The 16,520-nt window shown below is 51.5% G+C and overlaps 1 protein-coding gene across 1 annotated transcript in view; it reads left to right on the plus strand.

The window, feature by feature from the left end:
• The window catches only part of ZC3H3 (zinc finger CCCH-type containing 3), a 137,199-nt gene that overhangs the window by 45,348 nt on the left and 75,331 nt on the right, over nt 1–16,520 (plus strand). The window contains exon 4 of the mRNA XM_083827383.1: nt 11,437–11,584. Within this exon, the coding sequence (XP_083683509.1) occupies nt 11,437–11,584 (148 nt within the window). The remainder of the gene's footprint in view (nt 1–11,436; nt 11,585–16,520) is intronic.

Below are 16,520 nucleotides of genomic sequence, written 5' to 3' on the forward strand. Positions count from 1 at the left end.
AAACTAGCAGGTTGTGTTGCTTGAGTGAGTTTAAGAAGAGTAGGGTCTCAATCTTTCCTCTAATAGGGCTTTGACAGTCCGCAGCGCAGAGGCTTCGTCTTAGTCTGACAGTGTTGTCATTAAACACCAGGTAGCGTGGAACAACAGAGAACACGGATTCGGAGCACGAGGGAACATGCGGCTTTGACAGGAGTTATTTGTCATCGCCGAGCTGCCCAAACTCCTCAGACTGCAGTACGGACGGCTGCTTAAAGTGACTTATTGCCCCTGTCTGTGGCTGCAGTTGTGATTTGATAATCGGTAAATGTTTGTCAAAGATGAATTCCCTCCCTGATTCAGTGCCGTGCTGGAAAAGCAAATGAAAAGCGGTGCGCGGGGAAACGTAGCGGAGGGATTGAGGAACGGGGCCGGAGGAGGATGACGAAAACAACAGGTTTCCCTGCTAGCTTCCCCTCCTTGCTTCGGGGAGGTGAACCTGCAAGCCTTGGGATCAGGATGCTTCGGGGGCATCAGGATATTTGGGGGGCATCAGGATACTTCAGGGGCATCAGGATGCTTTGGGGTATCAGGGTCGTGCCTGTCCTTAGGAGGGTTTGCCGTCAGCAAGGCACCGGTGGCCCGGGAGGACTGCATCCATTTTACAGGCTGTCTTTGCAGTTTTCAGAGCTCTGCAGAGCTGCAGGCTGGGTTTCTGGTCTGGTTTTGGGGTGTTGCAGAGCGTTTCGGTGGCTGCGTGCTGCCTCATGCAACCATGCTCTCTGACTTTGGTCCCGTTCTCCTCCGCCGGTCGCTGTCCTGGTGGCTTCGAGAGTAATTCTTTGGTAGGGAGAGCAAAGTCTTAATTTTCTTTAGATCGACGTGGTGCTCACTGTTTTAGACACTGTTTTGGGGCTTTTCGGCAGATATTTTCCTTGGCAGATACATGTGCACGTGCTCTGGGGTAGCAACTTGAAGCTGAAACCTTTTTGGAGCCCACTCGCCGCCTGCTTTATTTATAGGTTGAGGAAGGGGGTTTAAAAGGATTTTAACAAACCTGCTGCCTGCAAACTTTCCCTCCATCCTTAGGGACTTTCCCCACGTTTCTCTGCCGATGCTGGAGTCGGGTCAGGGTCTTTTTAAGCGGCTAGTTAGGAGACGTAAAAGCGGGGGGAAGGAGGCTGGCCTTCGCTTTGAGAAGGGCCTCTGAGGGTGGGGGAAATCCTATGGGATTCAAATCTCTCATCATTAAATTAAAAAAAGAGGTACGGAGTCAGTCCTAAAGCCCGAATGCAGATGGGTTTGCAGCCTGACGAGTGCTGTCTGTTGTCTGCCGCGGCGGAGCGGCCTCCCCGCGCTAGCACAGGATCCACGAAGCCATTTGATTATAGCCGGGGTTTCGCTGCCGTGTGAAGTGCTGAAAACGATCAAGAGCGGGAAAAGTGGAGTGATTTATTAGGCTCATAAAAATTCATACTTTGTTATTCCAGTCATCTTCCATCTGCAGCTTGTTAGAAGGAGGACCCCTGGCAGCTCCCGCCGCGAGGCCGGGGGGGGAGGAGGGCATTTATCAGCCTCCCGCCCGCCTCGGCTGCCAGCCCGCTCTCATTTAGAGAAATGGAGCCGGCTCCTGGCAACACATCCATAATCATTCACCGACGGAAGGTGGGGGGGGCGTAAAAAAATCCCTCTTTTGTTAGAATAATGTAAGGGTTGTGCTTGAACAAGGCCCGGCACTCTGGAGAGCCGCTGGGGGGATGCCGCGGGGAAGGGTGCGGCCTAGTGAGGCCTAAGTATGGCCACCCCTCGGTGGTCCCGGTGGAGACGGGGATACCGCAGCCTTTCCCCCTCGTTAGCGGGCTCATTAGCTCCCGTGATGTTCAGACAGGGATGCAGCAGAGCCAGGAACCGGTGTGTGGACCCCGAGGTTGTGCCCAGCCACCAGGGGCTGCGAGCGCGGCTTCGGGACCGCGCATCCACCCGGCTTCCCGCAAGGTATATGCCGGGGTAGATGTCCTCCTGTCCCCTGCAGAACCTCGGTCTGTCTCCCTCTGTATTTTGGGACTGGAGAGGATAAACGCAGGTGCTTGCCAGTGTTTGGTATTACAACTGTGTCCTGTAGAGCTGAGTCCAAGCTGGTCCCCTGTGGGCAATTCACCTGGGCTTCCCAAATCACCTGGTGCTGGTGGTGCTCCGAAGCATGCTGACCGTGACCTCAAGGACCTTGGGTGGGCAACGAGGGCGGCTTTTGGCAGCCCCTTGGGACCACATAAGTGGTCGGCACAGGGCTAGATGCTTTTTAACTCACTGGTGTGTCTGACAGCGGCGTAGCCGTCACCTGTTTGCTGCAACTAACGCGGTGTCTGCAAATCTTGACTGCAGCCAAAATTTGTTTGAAATCCACCAAGAATTTCAGAGAGGCCAGGAGCCGCTGCAGAAGGCCATTGGCAGGTCTGGGATTATGTGCAGGCTCTGGGAAGGGATTTTTTTTCCTGCTACACTTCAACAGAGGCTTCGGCATGTGCTCCTTGCCCTTTTCTTTGTGGTTGGAGGAGCTGCCCTGGCGGATTGCTGTCCCCTCTCCTGCCCCGCTAGAGCTCAACTGGAAGAGGTCGTCCTGATTTTGCATTACAAACCAATCCACGAGCTGTCTGCTTCTGATTCTAGCGACTGGAAATAGTTTTAAAGTGCTTTCCTCTCCTTCAGGACGCGGGGTGCTGCATTAACCCAGGCAGCTGCTGCGAGGTCCCCATCTGCCTGCAAGCACCATCCGCTGCATGGACCTCCGGGTCAAACAAGAAGACAAGTAGGTAGCAAGTGTTGCTCGGGGAGAAATTTTTCTTGCTGCTGAAGCCACTTAAGTGGCCCTGTTTGATGCGAGACAGAAATATTTTGAAGGGCTGCTTGCGTTACAAGAGGAGATAACTCATCTGTGCGGGTCTGCAGGGCGTTAGGAATCCGTCGCTGCGAGGGATGGGAAGTCGGGGGGGACGGGAGCGCGGGCTGTGCCGTACAGCCTGCTGACGGTCGCGGTGTAACGGGCCACCAAGCACCGGGAAAGATCTCCGCGTGTTAAATCAGCGTTAGCCTTACCAGGACCGGGAGACACACGTCATGAATCTTCAGCGCTACGTGCGAGATTTAAATGCTTCATTTACTACGTTGAAAAAGAGAAGCCCGCAGCAGTGCGGTTCAGGGGAGCTGTACTCCGAGTCCTGAGGGTTTTTGGTGTTTCTGAGGCAGAAAGTCTCTCTCTCGTCTGGTTTTCGTGCTGTTTTGGGCATGGCAGGGATTGCAGCAGCTCCCAAAGCAGCACCGAGGACTCGCTTGGTGCCTTTCAGCGGTGCGCTGCATGGCACCTTGCGCTCACAGTTGCCTTGCTGGACGGAGATGCTGGCCCCAAGCACCTTTAATCTGGAGCTGGAAGGTGAGAAAAGCAAAATCCCCCAGAGAAACCGGATCCAATAAACCTCCTTTGTAGGCAGCATCGCAGCCTGGGCTGGAAACGGGGAGGCTTCAACGTGCGTCCAGGTGGGGACGTAAATGGGAAAGAGGAAACGCCGGTACATGGCTACACGTTAATAAAAGTTCCCATTTTTCCCCCTACTCCTTTAAAAGGAGTGTGTGAGTGCTCTGGGGGTGTTTAAGGAAAGTCACCGAAATGCCAGGGGTGTTGAAGCCTCGGCTCTGGCGTTGGAGGAACTGGGAGCGACACTTCCCTGGCGGACTGCCCCCAGACGGAGGGCAGGGGAGGCTGCGGAGGAGCTCGGATGGATTCACCGGCCGGGTGCGTCGATCAGAAAGACGGATGGGTAGATCTGAGAGATGGATTAATTAAATTGCCGCCTTACCAACTCCCACGGTGCGGGTGTACGTCCAGACGCGCTCACTGGGCACCAGTTTAGTTCAGGAAGAGGTCGGAGGGGTGAGCGTGGGTGGGAGCGGTGGTTTCGCTGGGGACTGCTTTGCTCCAGCTCTGCCGTGTTCGTCACTGTTCGGATTTGCCAGCTTGAGCCCTGCTTTGCCAAGGCCGGCCCTGAACCCAGCTGGCTGCAGTTGTGTGATGGAAAATCCAGCCGTCAGCCTAGATGCTTGCGTCACCCTTGGGGTTTTTCCACCGCGGAGGCAGGATTCCCAGTTCCCAGGACTGCACGGTGATTCCCTTTCCCTTACTTTTTGTGCCAAGAAGGCGTTGCGGTCCTGTTCCTTATTATCCAGAAGGAAAGCATCCCCGGCACTTCCAGCACTGCACGATGTTGTTGCCTTCTTGTGGACTCGCTCAGCGTCAGCCACAGCCAGAGACTGGAAGGGGAGTGCAGGTGCTCAGCCCCTCGGGGGCTGGCGGGTGTTCCTGGTGTCCTTTTCCAGCAGCACTTTTCCAGGGAGTTTCTCGGAGCTTTCTGATTTTTCCACTTCTTTTCGTTCTGCTCCCTCCCGTCACGCTCGCTGCTGATGTGTCGTCGCCGCGTCGTCCCCAGCTTCTCCAGATGGGATGGCTGCTGGATGGGAATGGGGAAGGTGGGGATGAGCTACTGAAGGGTCCAGGCGCTGTGGTTAAAATGAAGCTTGTTCTCCAGCACCGATATTCCTGCAGGACAAACCCTACCCAGCCTCACCTGACGGTGGGAGCGGCTCTGAGCCCATACGGAGGCACCCGGGCTGTCAAAATTCATGGAGAAGACACTAGAGAAATTGGAGAAATGTACGAATTTCTTTGTGTTTGGTCCCGAGGAAGGGAAATGGCGGTGCTTTTGGAAGAATTAAGCAAATATTGGTCCTCTAGAAGCAGCTTCAGAGGGCAGCTGGGAGGGGAAGGCGAGGACTAACACAACTGCAGCTGAGCTGGGACGGGGTGAGGGATGCTGGAAGTAGCCCTCGTGCTTCTTCTGCCTTTTGGTGGACATCATCAGTGGGTCTGTCACCTGCTCCTAGGTCCACAGCCAGCTGGAGGTGGCAGGATCAGTGCGGGATTTTGCTCTGGGGAGGTTTATGAGACCACTGGGCTCTCCCCAGAGCTGTCTGTGGGGCTGAGCCTCTCGGTCTGGCTGGGAGAAAGAAGAAAATGGGAGAGTTTTTTAAGAATCACAGTTTCGAACTGAATCTCGCATTTTTCATCTCTAGAAGCAGGTAAGCTCTGTCTCTCCTGGGATGCTTAGACTTGCCTTGACATCTGGAAAAAACCCGACAATCAAACTTAATTCCAGTTCCCATTGTGCAGAGGTTTTAGTCCGTTCCCGTTGTCTCTGTGCACTCTGCTCTGAGCCATCCGTTGCCCAAAAAAACCCTAGATGAAAAGCACCTACCCGAAGCTGGTTTTGGGAAGTGTTATTGCTTGGTCTCTGCCCTGTAGCTGGGAAAATGGCATTGTTCTCCAGGTTGTTTGCACTTAGTAATGAATATCTTGGAGCTGTGCAGCCTTCTGCAGGCAGGTGGGCATCATTACAGCCATGGCTTGAGGAGGAGAAGCAACCAGCCTGACGAACGGGGAGAACAAAGTTGTCCTAATCTGAAAATAAGCTTTTTTTTTTTTTTTTTTTGTGAGAGCTTGGTAAGATTTGGTTCCTTTATTTGCCATCTCCAAAGGAAGAGGAGGTGAGTTGGTGCCCAGAGACCTTGAGCCTGTGCGATGAGAACACAGGAGCGAGGCTTTGGGTCCTTCCTTGGTGTAAGGCAAGCGGAGATGTAACTTGTGTAAGTTGTCCTTTAACCACATCCAGTGGTGTTTCCATGTGGAAATGGTTCTTTTCCAGAAATGTCACATGAAATAGCTTCCCCAGGGCACTCTTTTAATGAACTTGGGCTTGGTGGGTTTTTGACAACTTTATTTTCCCCTTGAATCTGGGTGATGCTTTCCCCTTGCTCCCACGCCGTATCTCCAGGAAACAGAGTTCAGATCTTTTTGCTTCTAACCTGGAAATTCGGGTGCAGACACAGACACACGCAAGTCTTTTAATAGCAGTTGTGAGTGTTAAAACCTTCCCTGCTAAAACGTTAATGCTAAAATGTCCTTAATGTTGATTTCTAGCAAGTGCCACCGTACCCATGCGCTGTCGTGCCCGATGGCTTCCGTTGACTCCATCCTTGCCTGCGGCCCGTTCAATACAAGGAATTAGGGAAGCAGATTTGGTATTTACTCCCCACATGGGCCCAGCTGAAAGTGGCTGCCGTGCTAGGCAGAAATTGCAGTGCTCTTGGAGCCCGCTGAAACGTTTCAGCTGCGAAGCCCGTGCTCCTCTCGTCCTCCGCGAGCGCCGCAGCCCCGGCGGCAGTCTCATTGGGGTTGCAGGTAGAGCGCTTTTGATCAATGGGATTTATTCGCTATTAAGCAGCAGCTCGTGATCATAAACCATCGTTTACATCCCGGCATAAATAGCCGCCTCTCTCGAAAGAGCTCAGTACTGAACGAGTGTGAAAATTCAATTCCCCTCTTAAACCGAAGGATGGTCCTTTTGGAAGCCGATTCCAGCAGCAATATAATTAACCTCTTGCTGTGCCATTCTGCGGGAACATATTGAACGCGCCCGGTGATAATCGCCCCCTAATACTGGTGTCTGCTTTCACACTCAATTCGTAACAGCATTACGGTAATCCCAAAGCCTTTTGTTAACGCGCGGGGCTTGGCCAAGTCGGGAAGCACAACAAAAGGCGTTGGGGCCGCGCGGCTCGGGCGGGCGTTGGGCAGGTGTCCCCGGTGTCCTGCGAAACACCAGAACGATGTGAGCTGGGGAGAGAGGCGTGTAGGGCTGTGCTGAAACCTTGTGCACACGAATCCGTATATGTCTGTCCTTCTGGGAAGGCCATTTTTTATGTAACCAGTTAAAATCACTCTTGAAGGGCGAGTTGGGGAGGTCCCCAACCTCTTCTGGAGCCCCACAGGGTTGGGTTTTTGTGTTTTGTTTATTTAAGGCCATCGGAGGCAGAACCACTCTGCCTCTCTGCTTTTAGCTGCTGGGACCCTTCCTTTTTCTGGCAAATTACTCAGCGTAATTGCTATTACACGCTCCGTGCTCCCACGGCAGGTCCCGAGTCCAGCTGCTGCCCTCGTGTTTTATCCCGTCTCCTCTCTCCGCCGTTCCGTTCGGCTCGATATTTTCCTCCGTTGGGCATCTCCTCCCCTTCCCAAATCTTTCTCACCCAGGGAAGAATCTGGGGCTGGGTTTCGTTCTCCCACCGAGAAATTTCGCTCAAAATGTGCTCCCCCCTTCTCTCCACATGCTGTCGTGCTGGGAAGCAGTGCCCTGGTGGGCACCACAGCTCCGGCACCCAAAGCCCGGGCTCCTTCGTGGTATTTTGGTGCCCGTTGCCTTCCGTCACCTCGTGGTGCCTGGTGCCGAGGGCTCAGCACCGTGCTTGCGTCCGGGGTCCCTCCTGTGAAAATCAGGGCAGGATGCACAAACCAGCTTCTTCTGCAGCCCCTCTGGGGAGCCGCTGGGGATCTCTCCTGGGGTTAAAATGCTCTTTGAAACCCTCCGTGGGCTGCTCTTTGTTCCAGCACCATCCTGAGCATCCCCTCGTGCCCCCCGTGGGTGATTTCTTGCGGCACCTTGAGCAACTGGGAATAGTTGGCGCTGGCACCAGGTGTGCTGAGTCCTGGGAGAGGAGGAAAGCAGAGCTTCGAATAAATCCGGAGCAAATGCCTGTGCGCCAGTTGTCCTTAGCTGTTTATTTTTCTTCCTAATGGCTGTTTCTGGAGAAGCAATTCGGTTTTATCCAAGGTTTTTGGCCTCTGCTCTGCTTTTGTCGTAGTTCACCTGGACCCAGGTGGGTTTTCAGCTGTGGCTTCATGCCCGCGGCACCCCTTGTTATTTTTATTTTTCCCTTCTTTTGCTGCCTGAACAAGTCTCGTGCCCGAGCAGGAAGCTTTCCCTGTCCCAAATCCTTCTCTGAAAGCAGCAATATCCCTTTGAATTTAGGAATCTGTGCTCCTGGAAATTTATCCTTGTTCTTTTAACTCTTTTTTTCCCAGCAGTAGGTTTGCAGGATTTGCTCTGCCGGTGCCTCGGGGCTCGGCCGGGTGCTGAGGTTATCCACTGATGTGGAGGGGAAAAGCAAGGGAGAAGTTGGGCAGATTTTCCCTTTTTGTGGAATATCCCCCAAAGGGATGCAGTTCCCATTGTTTACTTTAAAGCCACAGCAGGAAAAGGGGCAGAAAGCTCATCGGAAGACCTGGTCGGATGAAGAAACGGGCATCGATATCTTCTTCCCCTTCTTCTCACTCGTCTTTTTGGCAGATGTGGAGGATTACAGTTTGATGGCAGCCCTAGGAGCAGGAGATTTGTTGTAATTAACAGCAGGTCAGTGTTTCCCCGCCCGTTCTTTTTTTGCTGTGGAAGAAAAAATATGCTTCTACAAAAACAGATTTTCCATTCGTTTTTATGTTTCTACAAAAGCTTTTACGTTTTTGTTGAAACTTACTCGCGAGTGATCTTAATTTTTCATTGAGGGAGGTTTAAAAAAAAAAAACAACAAGAAATAAAGCTTAAGCTATCACTTTTATAAACTTCCTTGGTTTGGGGGAGGCACAGAATAGCAGTAAGGGGCACTTTGGGGTGCTCGGGGCCGTGAAAGCTCCGGGCACAGCCGGGTGGGGATGATTTAAGGCCGCCAGAAGGCAGCAGGACCTCGTGTTGTCTCCAGCTCTCCCGCAGGCATCCCAGGAGCTGTGGTGCTCTCCCTGCCTCGAGAGTCCCCTTCTTAAAGCGGTGTCAGCTCCTGGAACCTCTCGGGGCAAAACACGGGCTGAAATAATGCCCTACATCACCCTGCGGCATTCAGCCCCTTTCCTATCGGATGCGTGCGTTGGATCCTGGACCACGTCTGCTCAGAGGCAGGATTGGTGCTGGCACATCTCGGGGAGGCTTTTTGGACCTGGGTTTCCCATCTGAAGGTCGGTTTGAGGCGTTGGGGTCCCCGGGCCAGGTTTTTTCAGAGCCCCCAGCGAGCGGTGCCCGGGGGAAGCGCGGCTCCGAGCAAAGCCCCAACCTCAGCAGCGCGGCGCGGGCCTGATAAATGGTGCTCATATCCCATTCAAATATGATGCAAGCAGTTTTTTTCTTTTTTTTGTAGTTTGTCTTCCATTGCGGTAGTAAAGTTTTTAATTAGGAAAGCTAATGAGATCGATTAGTCATTAGAAGTGACCTCTGGATCTCCGCGAGGAGCGTGCGCGCGTGTGCCGGGCTGATAACGGGGGACGCCGGGGTATTGTTTGTAATAAAAGCCTGAAGTGTTTGATTTGAGTGAAATGTGCCACGGGGAATACATCATGCGGAGAAAAAAAATTACAACCCTGGGAGCCTGTAATGAAGGGAATTAAACCAACATCCTATCTAAATAACATGATTATCTACACAAAACCCCTCAGCTAGCAAGTAATAATAGAAAACCGAGCTCTTCGGAGAGCCGCTTTCACGAGGTGCTTAATGCTGGAGCCGCGCGGGCAGGCGGCTTCCGAAGTGCAGCTCCGGCATGAATACGACATCCAATTACTGCCGGGGAATCGAGTTTAGACCAGGTGCCAGCCCGTCTGCGTGCCGGCACCGGGGACGCCTGCGTGCCCCCCAACAATTCGAGACCTCCGCGTCTCGTGCGAGCGTCGGGCAGGGAGGGATGGCAGCGGGAGCTTGATTGGGTTCTGGGCTGATTAGCGGCAACCGGAGCCCGAGCGGGGGCAAAAAAAACAAGTCAATAATGCAATCGACAAATTCCCAGCTTCGTAATTTTGTAAGGTTGGAGCGGCGGAGGCGAGGGGGCGCTGGTGCTGTCTGGGGATGCTGCTGGATTGTGGCTCCCCTTCCCTTCCCTTCCCTTCCCTTCCCTTCCCTTCCCTTCCCTTCCCTTCCCTTCCCTTCCCTTCCCTTCCCTTCCCTTCCCTTCCCTTCCCTTCCCTTCCCTTCCCTTCCCTTCCCTTCCCTTCCCTTCCCTTCCCTTCCCTTCCCTTCCCTTCCCTTCCCTTCCCTTCCCTTCCCTTCCCTTCCCTTCCCTTCCCTTCCCTTCCCTTCCCTTCCCTTCCCTTCCCTTCCCTTCCCTTCCCTTCCCTTCCCTTCCCTTCCCTTCCCTTCCCTTCCCTTCCCTTCCCTTCCCTTCCCTTCCCTTCCCTTCCCTTCCCTTCCCTTCCCTTCCCTTCCCTTCCCTATTCTGTTTTATGTTGCAATCCCAAAAACAGTTATCGGAAGCAAATTTGTCCAACTTTGCTGTTGTTTTATACAATTCTAATTGCAATTATTGCTCAAACATTGCAAAGGGCCTTAAAGACCCATGGCACGATCGTTGCCCCGAAGAATTTTGTCGGAAAAAGTCCCAAAGCATAGAAATAGTGCTGGAAAGCCACTTTGCTTTTCGTTCTTTCCTTTCTCTTCTTCCTTCCCCCTTAAAGCTGTGGACATTTGCAGTTCCTCTGGTTGCTCTTGCGTGAGCTTTTTAGCTTTTTTTTTTAATTTTTGATATTTGTTTGCTTGCGAGCATCTCCCAAATCCCGTACATTTAGAGGCTGGCTCAGTGAAGGAAGGCTAACTACCTGGGAAATGAAGAGCTTTTAGGACAAAAAGAAAAAAAAAAAGGAATTTGTCATCCTCCTTTCCTAATCCCGGGGAGTCTTTATTGAATACATCTCGTTTAATTTTTAACCCAAACCATCAGAAGCTCCTTAAGGCACCGCTGCTGACTTCCTGGCTTTTTGGGCTGTTAACATTTTTAGTGCCTGGCTGTGGATGTGAAAGCAAATCTGTGCGAGCAGCGAGAGCGAGGGGAGAGGAGCCGGCAGTGTCCGGCTGCCACTTGGCCGTGGTATGAAAAATCCCGGTGCTTTGTCAATATAATATATAATTATAAATATAAAAAATACATATATGTATATAAAAATATAATTCTCCGTGTTAAACCGGGGAGTTGCAGATTGCTCCGGGGGCCAAGAGCCACTTCAAAATGCCTTTTCCTTTCTTTTTTTGTTTCTTCATCTAACCATCCCGGCGAGGACCGGGTTATCCAGGAGGCCCCGCTCTTCTCCAAGGCAGCCGTGGGGATGGGTACAACGTTTTCAGGGAAAATAATGCTTCTGCTTTTCCCCTCTCAACCCTGCAATAATTTTAACGAGAGCATCTCCAAGAAAAACAGCCAGCCCTTTAAATCAGTTCTAAAACCAGAAGACTTAGTCTCAGCATGTAGTGTCAGCTTTAATTATCCGGGCAGTTACGGCTGTATGTTATAAAAGTCAGGCAATTAGACGCCTTCCTTAAAGCTGCAAAAAAAAAAATTAAAATTCCCAGCCACCACGCGGAGAAAACCAGTCCGACACACAGCCGGTAATGGCGCGAAACGTTCAGCGGGATAAGCTGGCGTGTAGATCGTCCCGCAAAATGTTCTCAAAACGGGGATGGTTTCGGTGCAGAAATTTGCTCCGAAGGGAGACGTCATCTGGGAATTTCTGGGAATTTCAGCCCGTTTTCCCCTTTCTCTTTCCCGCAGGTGCCAGCTTGCTCTTCGCAAGGAGCCCCCCGGCCAACAAGGTGATAAAGACGCGCTACAGGATAGTGAAGAAGAACGTGGTCTTCCCCTCCTCGTCCTTCAGCAGCCCTGTCCCCAGCTGGAAGACCAGGCGTCTCGGGACATCCAGGTAATCCTGCCACCCCTCGGATGCAGGACCCGAGAGCCGCGAGCGCTCCCTGCCACTACTGCTGCACATTATTTGCAAGAACCACTTAATTTCTCCATTTGTTTAGCCGCTTCCACGCAGAGTTTATTGACTTAAAGTGTGAAATCGTGTTAGTAATCACGTTAGCCTGAGCCGGGCTGGTGGCAAACGGCTTCCCACAGCCTGCTCCTTCGTATCCGTTCCCTCTTTGAATTCATTGTGGTTAAATAAGCTGTAAGGATAATGAGTAAACGCACACAGCTCTCAATATCAGACCTAAGTAGACTTACTGCCTGCTTGGAGAGAGACACGTCCCGCCAATGGGGCATGGTCAATTGTGGCTGGCTGCTCCTGAGAGGAGAACGGGTCCTCCTCCTCCTCCTCCTCCTCCTGAAATGCAGGTTTCCCCTTGTCAGGGGCAATATTTTGGGGCAAGAGAGCCTGCTCTGCTCTGCCCTTTCCGTTATTCATGCCTTGGGTAGACCCAAGGAGCTGGGGGACGCGGTGGCTTGTCCCCTTCCGTTGGCACACCTACATGGCTTGGCATCAGGGTGGTTTCCTCCAAAAGTGATTTCCTTTGTCTTCACGCCGTGTTCCAGGGGCTGACTGCTTTTCTGGTGAGTGCTGGCTGCTGTGGAGAGTCAAAAGATTGTGGGGATTGCTTTTAAAGCCTAACTTTGCCTGATTTTTCCCCTCCTCTAGTTAGAGTTGGCACAGACTTTGACAAACGTTCGTATCGGAAGGGAAGGTTGGTTTTGAGAGACTCAGGGGTGGCAAGGCAAAGTTCCAGGAAAAGAGGGAGGTTTAATAAAAAGACGTGTTTATTTTCAAACTATTTTAAAAAAATCTACAATGAAGTTCAATATTTTTTCTTGGTCTTTCAAAAGCTTGTAGTTCGGAAGCTCCTGGTCTGCTCTGTACTATACTGACCTCCGTTTCAAAGTGCTTCTTCTCCTGGGGAAAACGTGGGTTCGGTTGGGACTAATCTGGGACTTCTACCCAAATTTTCTGCATTCAGTCTTACCTGCACCACCTCCTCCTCCTCTTTCTTTACCTTCTACTCATACCTGCACATCCAGTCCCTTTTTTGCAGTCCTGGGATCGACACGTCTCCTCTTACTCCCCTCCAAGAGCATCTCCTTTGCCTCTTTTGGTACAGTTCCTGCTCTGCTTCTAAGTGCCACCTCCTTTTTCAGGTCCCTGGGGGCAAATCCTTGCGTTGTCCTTTCCCCAGACAAACCACGTGCTCTTCTTCCTGCTCCCTCATCTTGTATTTGTGTTGAATCGAGCTAGCAGATGTGTGTGCTTGTTACCTGACAGATAAATTCCTTGCTTGCTCGCCGCTGTCAGGCAGTGATAGAAAAGCCAGACCACCAAATAGCGTAATTCTTGTGTTTCTTCTTTGGGCTAAATAGAAACTCCTTAAAAATATTATTATTTATTATTATTTAAAGTATGTCTTTTGTTCCGTGAATTTTATTATGGTAAAAACTGCAGTGCTAATCTCTGAGGCTCGTAGTTTGCTGCTGATAATTACGGTACCCGGCTGTTTTGTGTGCAGGTGAGGATTTGTTTCTCCACTTTGTAATCTCCCGTTTCCTCCTGCAGTCTTGCCCTTCCCATCTCTGCCTCAGTTTGCCTGGGAAGTGGCTGCTTTTTTCGCCCTGAACCAGCCACTTTGAGCAAATCTTGCTTCTTTATTTAAGTCCGATAAGGGGAAATTTGGTGCAAAGAGCTGCTCGCGGTACAGTCGCGGTAAAATCACCGCTCTCCTCCATCCCTGCGCTCCCGGCAAGCACTGGCAGAAGTTGGATTTTTATTTCTAGTTCCCGTCTCCGTGAACCTTTCTGTGGGGGATCCGGGCCAAACTTCTGCTTTAGGGTCTCTCTGTAGGTAATGTGCCCCTAACTGGGGTCCGGAGAGAGAAAAGTGAGCCAGGCTGGGCTCGTCCCGCCCTGGCATCACCCCATTTTATTTTTGGGAGGGGAATTTGTGTCTGGGATGTGCTGATTAAGTTCTGCAATCACTCACAGCCAGTGGAAGATGAGGTTTGTAACGTGGGGGGCTTTCTGTAGAGTATCATGGTCTCGTATTGTGAAATTGCCCAAACCTTCACCCTCCGATGCACGAGCCTGACTCCAAAACCCATCTGGGCATTGGCACGCAGAGGGTCGTCTTGGCATCGTATCCTCTTCTGCCCCATGACGAGGTGAACCTCACGGCATCGTGGATGTGTTTAATGATGGTGAGATAATTACGCTGGGGGCAGTAGGAGGGGAGGGGGCTTGCAGCAGGGGTTTTGGGGTCTGGCCCCATTTGCTGCGAGGCCGTCGCTTTGCAGAGGAGGAACCCGGTCGTCCTGCTGCAATCGGCCGCGAGCTCCCACTTGGAGGATAATTTTATCCGTATTAATCTTCGACTTCATTAAATAACGCGCTTTGGATCTTACGGCTGTTTCAGACAAATCTTGATAAAATGCCATCAGCAAATTAAAAACAATTATATTTTCAAGAAGCCATAAATCTCCTGCTCCGTCTCCCTAGTACTTTTGGTGTGTGCGATCCATCATCCCGCCTGGCGGGGGGAAGCACATGGCAAATGCTTCTCCTCTACTTTTTTGTGTTTTTTTTTTTTTTCCCTTGCGCTCATAGCATCCCTTTGGACAAGTAGCAAGGGAACGATCCAGGGGGCTGGGAGCTGCTTTTCCAGCCGCTTTGCTGTGCTATTGTCAAAAAAAAAAAAAAGCGATGGTTTTGTCAAACCAGGACGGGGAGGAAACACAGGGCATGGCCGCGCATCGTCTCCCTGGGGACCGTGCAGCTCTCCCCGGGCCGTTTTGCAGCCCGGGCTTTGTCACCTCTCCCGTTTCATGTTTCGGTGCATGTCGGATCGAGCAGCCAACTTTTTTTTTTTTTTCGTTTTAATGCCCTTCTGGCCTGAAGCCAGGAGCACGGCATTAAAGGCCCGGTGGTGCCGTGCTCGAGCGCTGCTCCCGAGCTCGTTTCTAGCTGAGGCTATGGGGAGATTCCTGCTGTGAATCCCAGGTTTTTGGGGCTCCGAAAGCAACGTGCAGGGGTCTTACGTGGCCGGTGACCTTTTCTGATTTAATACTTTATAGACTTGATGTAGCAAACCGTGTTTCTGTCCATCTCGTGAACCGTGTCTTGGAGATTTCCCTCCTCTTTTTGGGTACGTAGCCAGAAAACCTTTGCTGGGGCATCTGGGGCAGCGCCCCGCTTGCCAACAAGCCCCAAATTATCAGGTAAAGGAGAAGATGGATGTGTCCAAGTGATGGGGAGAGTCACTGCGGATCCCTCGGGGACGAGCTGCTTTCTCCCCTTACCTCTGGGTCGCCTTAAACTTGGCCCCGCTGCTGACTTCTCTGGAGGCGATAGACGGGAGTATATTTTAAATTAATTTTACTCCACTTTTAGTAATATTTTTGTTTTAAATAGATTTATAAGCAACTTGGGGGCTATTTCTCCAAATTTATGAAGATAATTTTCGCTCTCTTGATAAGGTTAAATTTACACCTGCTATTTCCATATTAATTCACATTGCTAAGTGGATCTAATTTTCTTCCGTTCTTCTATCTAGTGAGTGTGGCCTTTCCTAATGCAATTTCCCCCTCACTAAATCACTGTGATCGGGAGTCATGATCGAGTTAAATTAACTTAAATTAATTTACTTAATAAGAGCTCCAGATCATTGTGAATGAGGTGAAGATTTATTGATCCTCCTTTTCACTCCTCCCCCTTATCTCTCCGCGCTTTGCAGGAGCGCAGCGCGGGAGGGCTCTGATTTGCTTGCCTTAAATTTCATTTTCTCCTATCGACGTGGCGATCGGCCATCGCTTGGAACTCATGCAGGGACATCTTCTCCGCGGCCAGGAGGGGGCCGAGCTGCTTGACACGGAGGAATCGGGATGGATGAGTGACGGCGGCGTTTGCAGGTCCTGGAAACGTCTTCAGCCCTTCTACGGTGTCTTCCTTGGACGAGATGCTGCTCCTGGCATCTTCCGTGGCTCACGGGGCCGAAACTGTGCCTGCTTTGCCCAGGTGGGGTGTCCAGGTGGGAGATGCCCAGAGGCCTCGTGGGCTTGAGGGTGCTGTAGGATTGGGGAAACTGCTAGAAGGTAGGGTGTCTTTCCTCGTGGCCGGGCTGCTGCACCCTGGTGCATTTCGGTTGGAGCTGGAGGATGAAGATGACGGCAGGAGGACGCTCCTGGCTGTTGGAGATATTCCTCTGCAAATCCACTTGCTCCACGGAAGCGACGGTCGTCTTGCCAGCCGGAGAAAGCCAAAATCCTTGAGCAGGCGACCCAAGGTAGCGGTAGGAAATGCCCATATTCCCATCTAGGGGATGACGTGCCTGGTTCTGCGTGGTGTGCTCGGCCAGGAACTGTCCCAAGAGCATTGACCAGGAGAAGGAGACCCCAACTCACTCGTTTACGGAGAGACAAACCCGATTTAAGACAATTTTTTGGGAGCAGATGGGCTGATGTTGTGTTTAGAGATCCTAGTTACGGGCGACTTAAGCGCTGACCCACTTTGAACAGTTTTCTTTGAAAATAATGATGCATGTGTTTAAAAGAAAAGTAACCTGTCTGCAAATATTGTCTGGCGCTGGTGGGAAAGCTCAGATATTTCCTTCAGAAAACTTTGCAGCTCCTCTTGAGGGACAAACTTCACCCTCCAGCGTTATAAATAAGTAAAGAACAAGGTAATAAAACGTTTGTCAGGGAAAGTGCCTGCTCAGTAGAAAAGGCTCGTCGGCAGAGGATAAGCTTGTGTATTTTGGTTTTGTTTTCTTCTTTTCTTTCTGTTCCTTGGCCTGAAGTGATGTGGAAGGACCAGGTTGGAACAGGAGCCTCCTTGGCTCGAGTCGTGCCCTCACCACGTGCAACTTTTTGGGTTTT

This window comes from Anser anser (genome assembly GCF_964211835.1).
Source record: "Anser anser genome assembly, chromosome: 2".
Classification (NCBI taxonomy): domain Eukaryota; kingdom Metazoa; phylum Chordata; class Aves; order Anseriformes; family Anatidae; genus Anser; species Anser anser.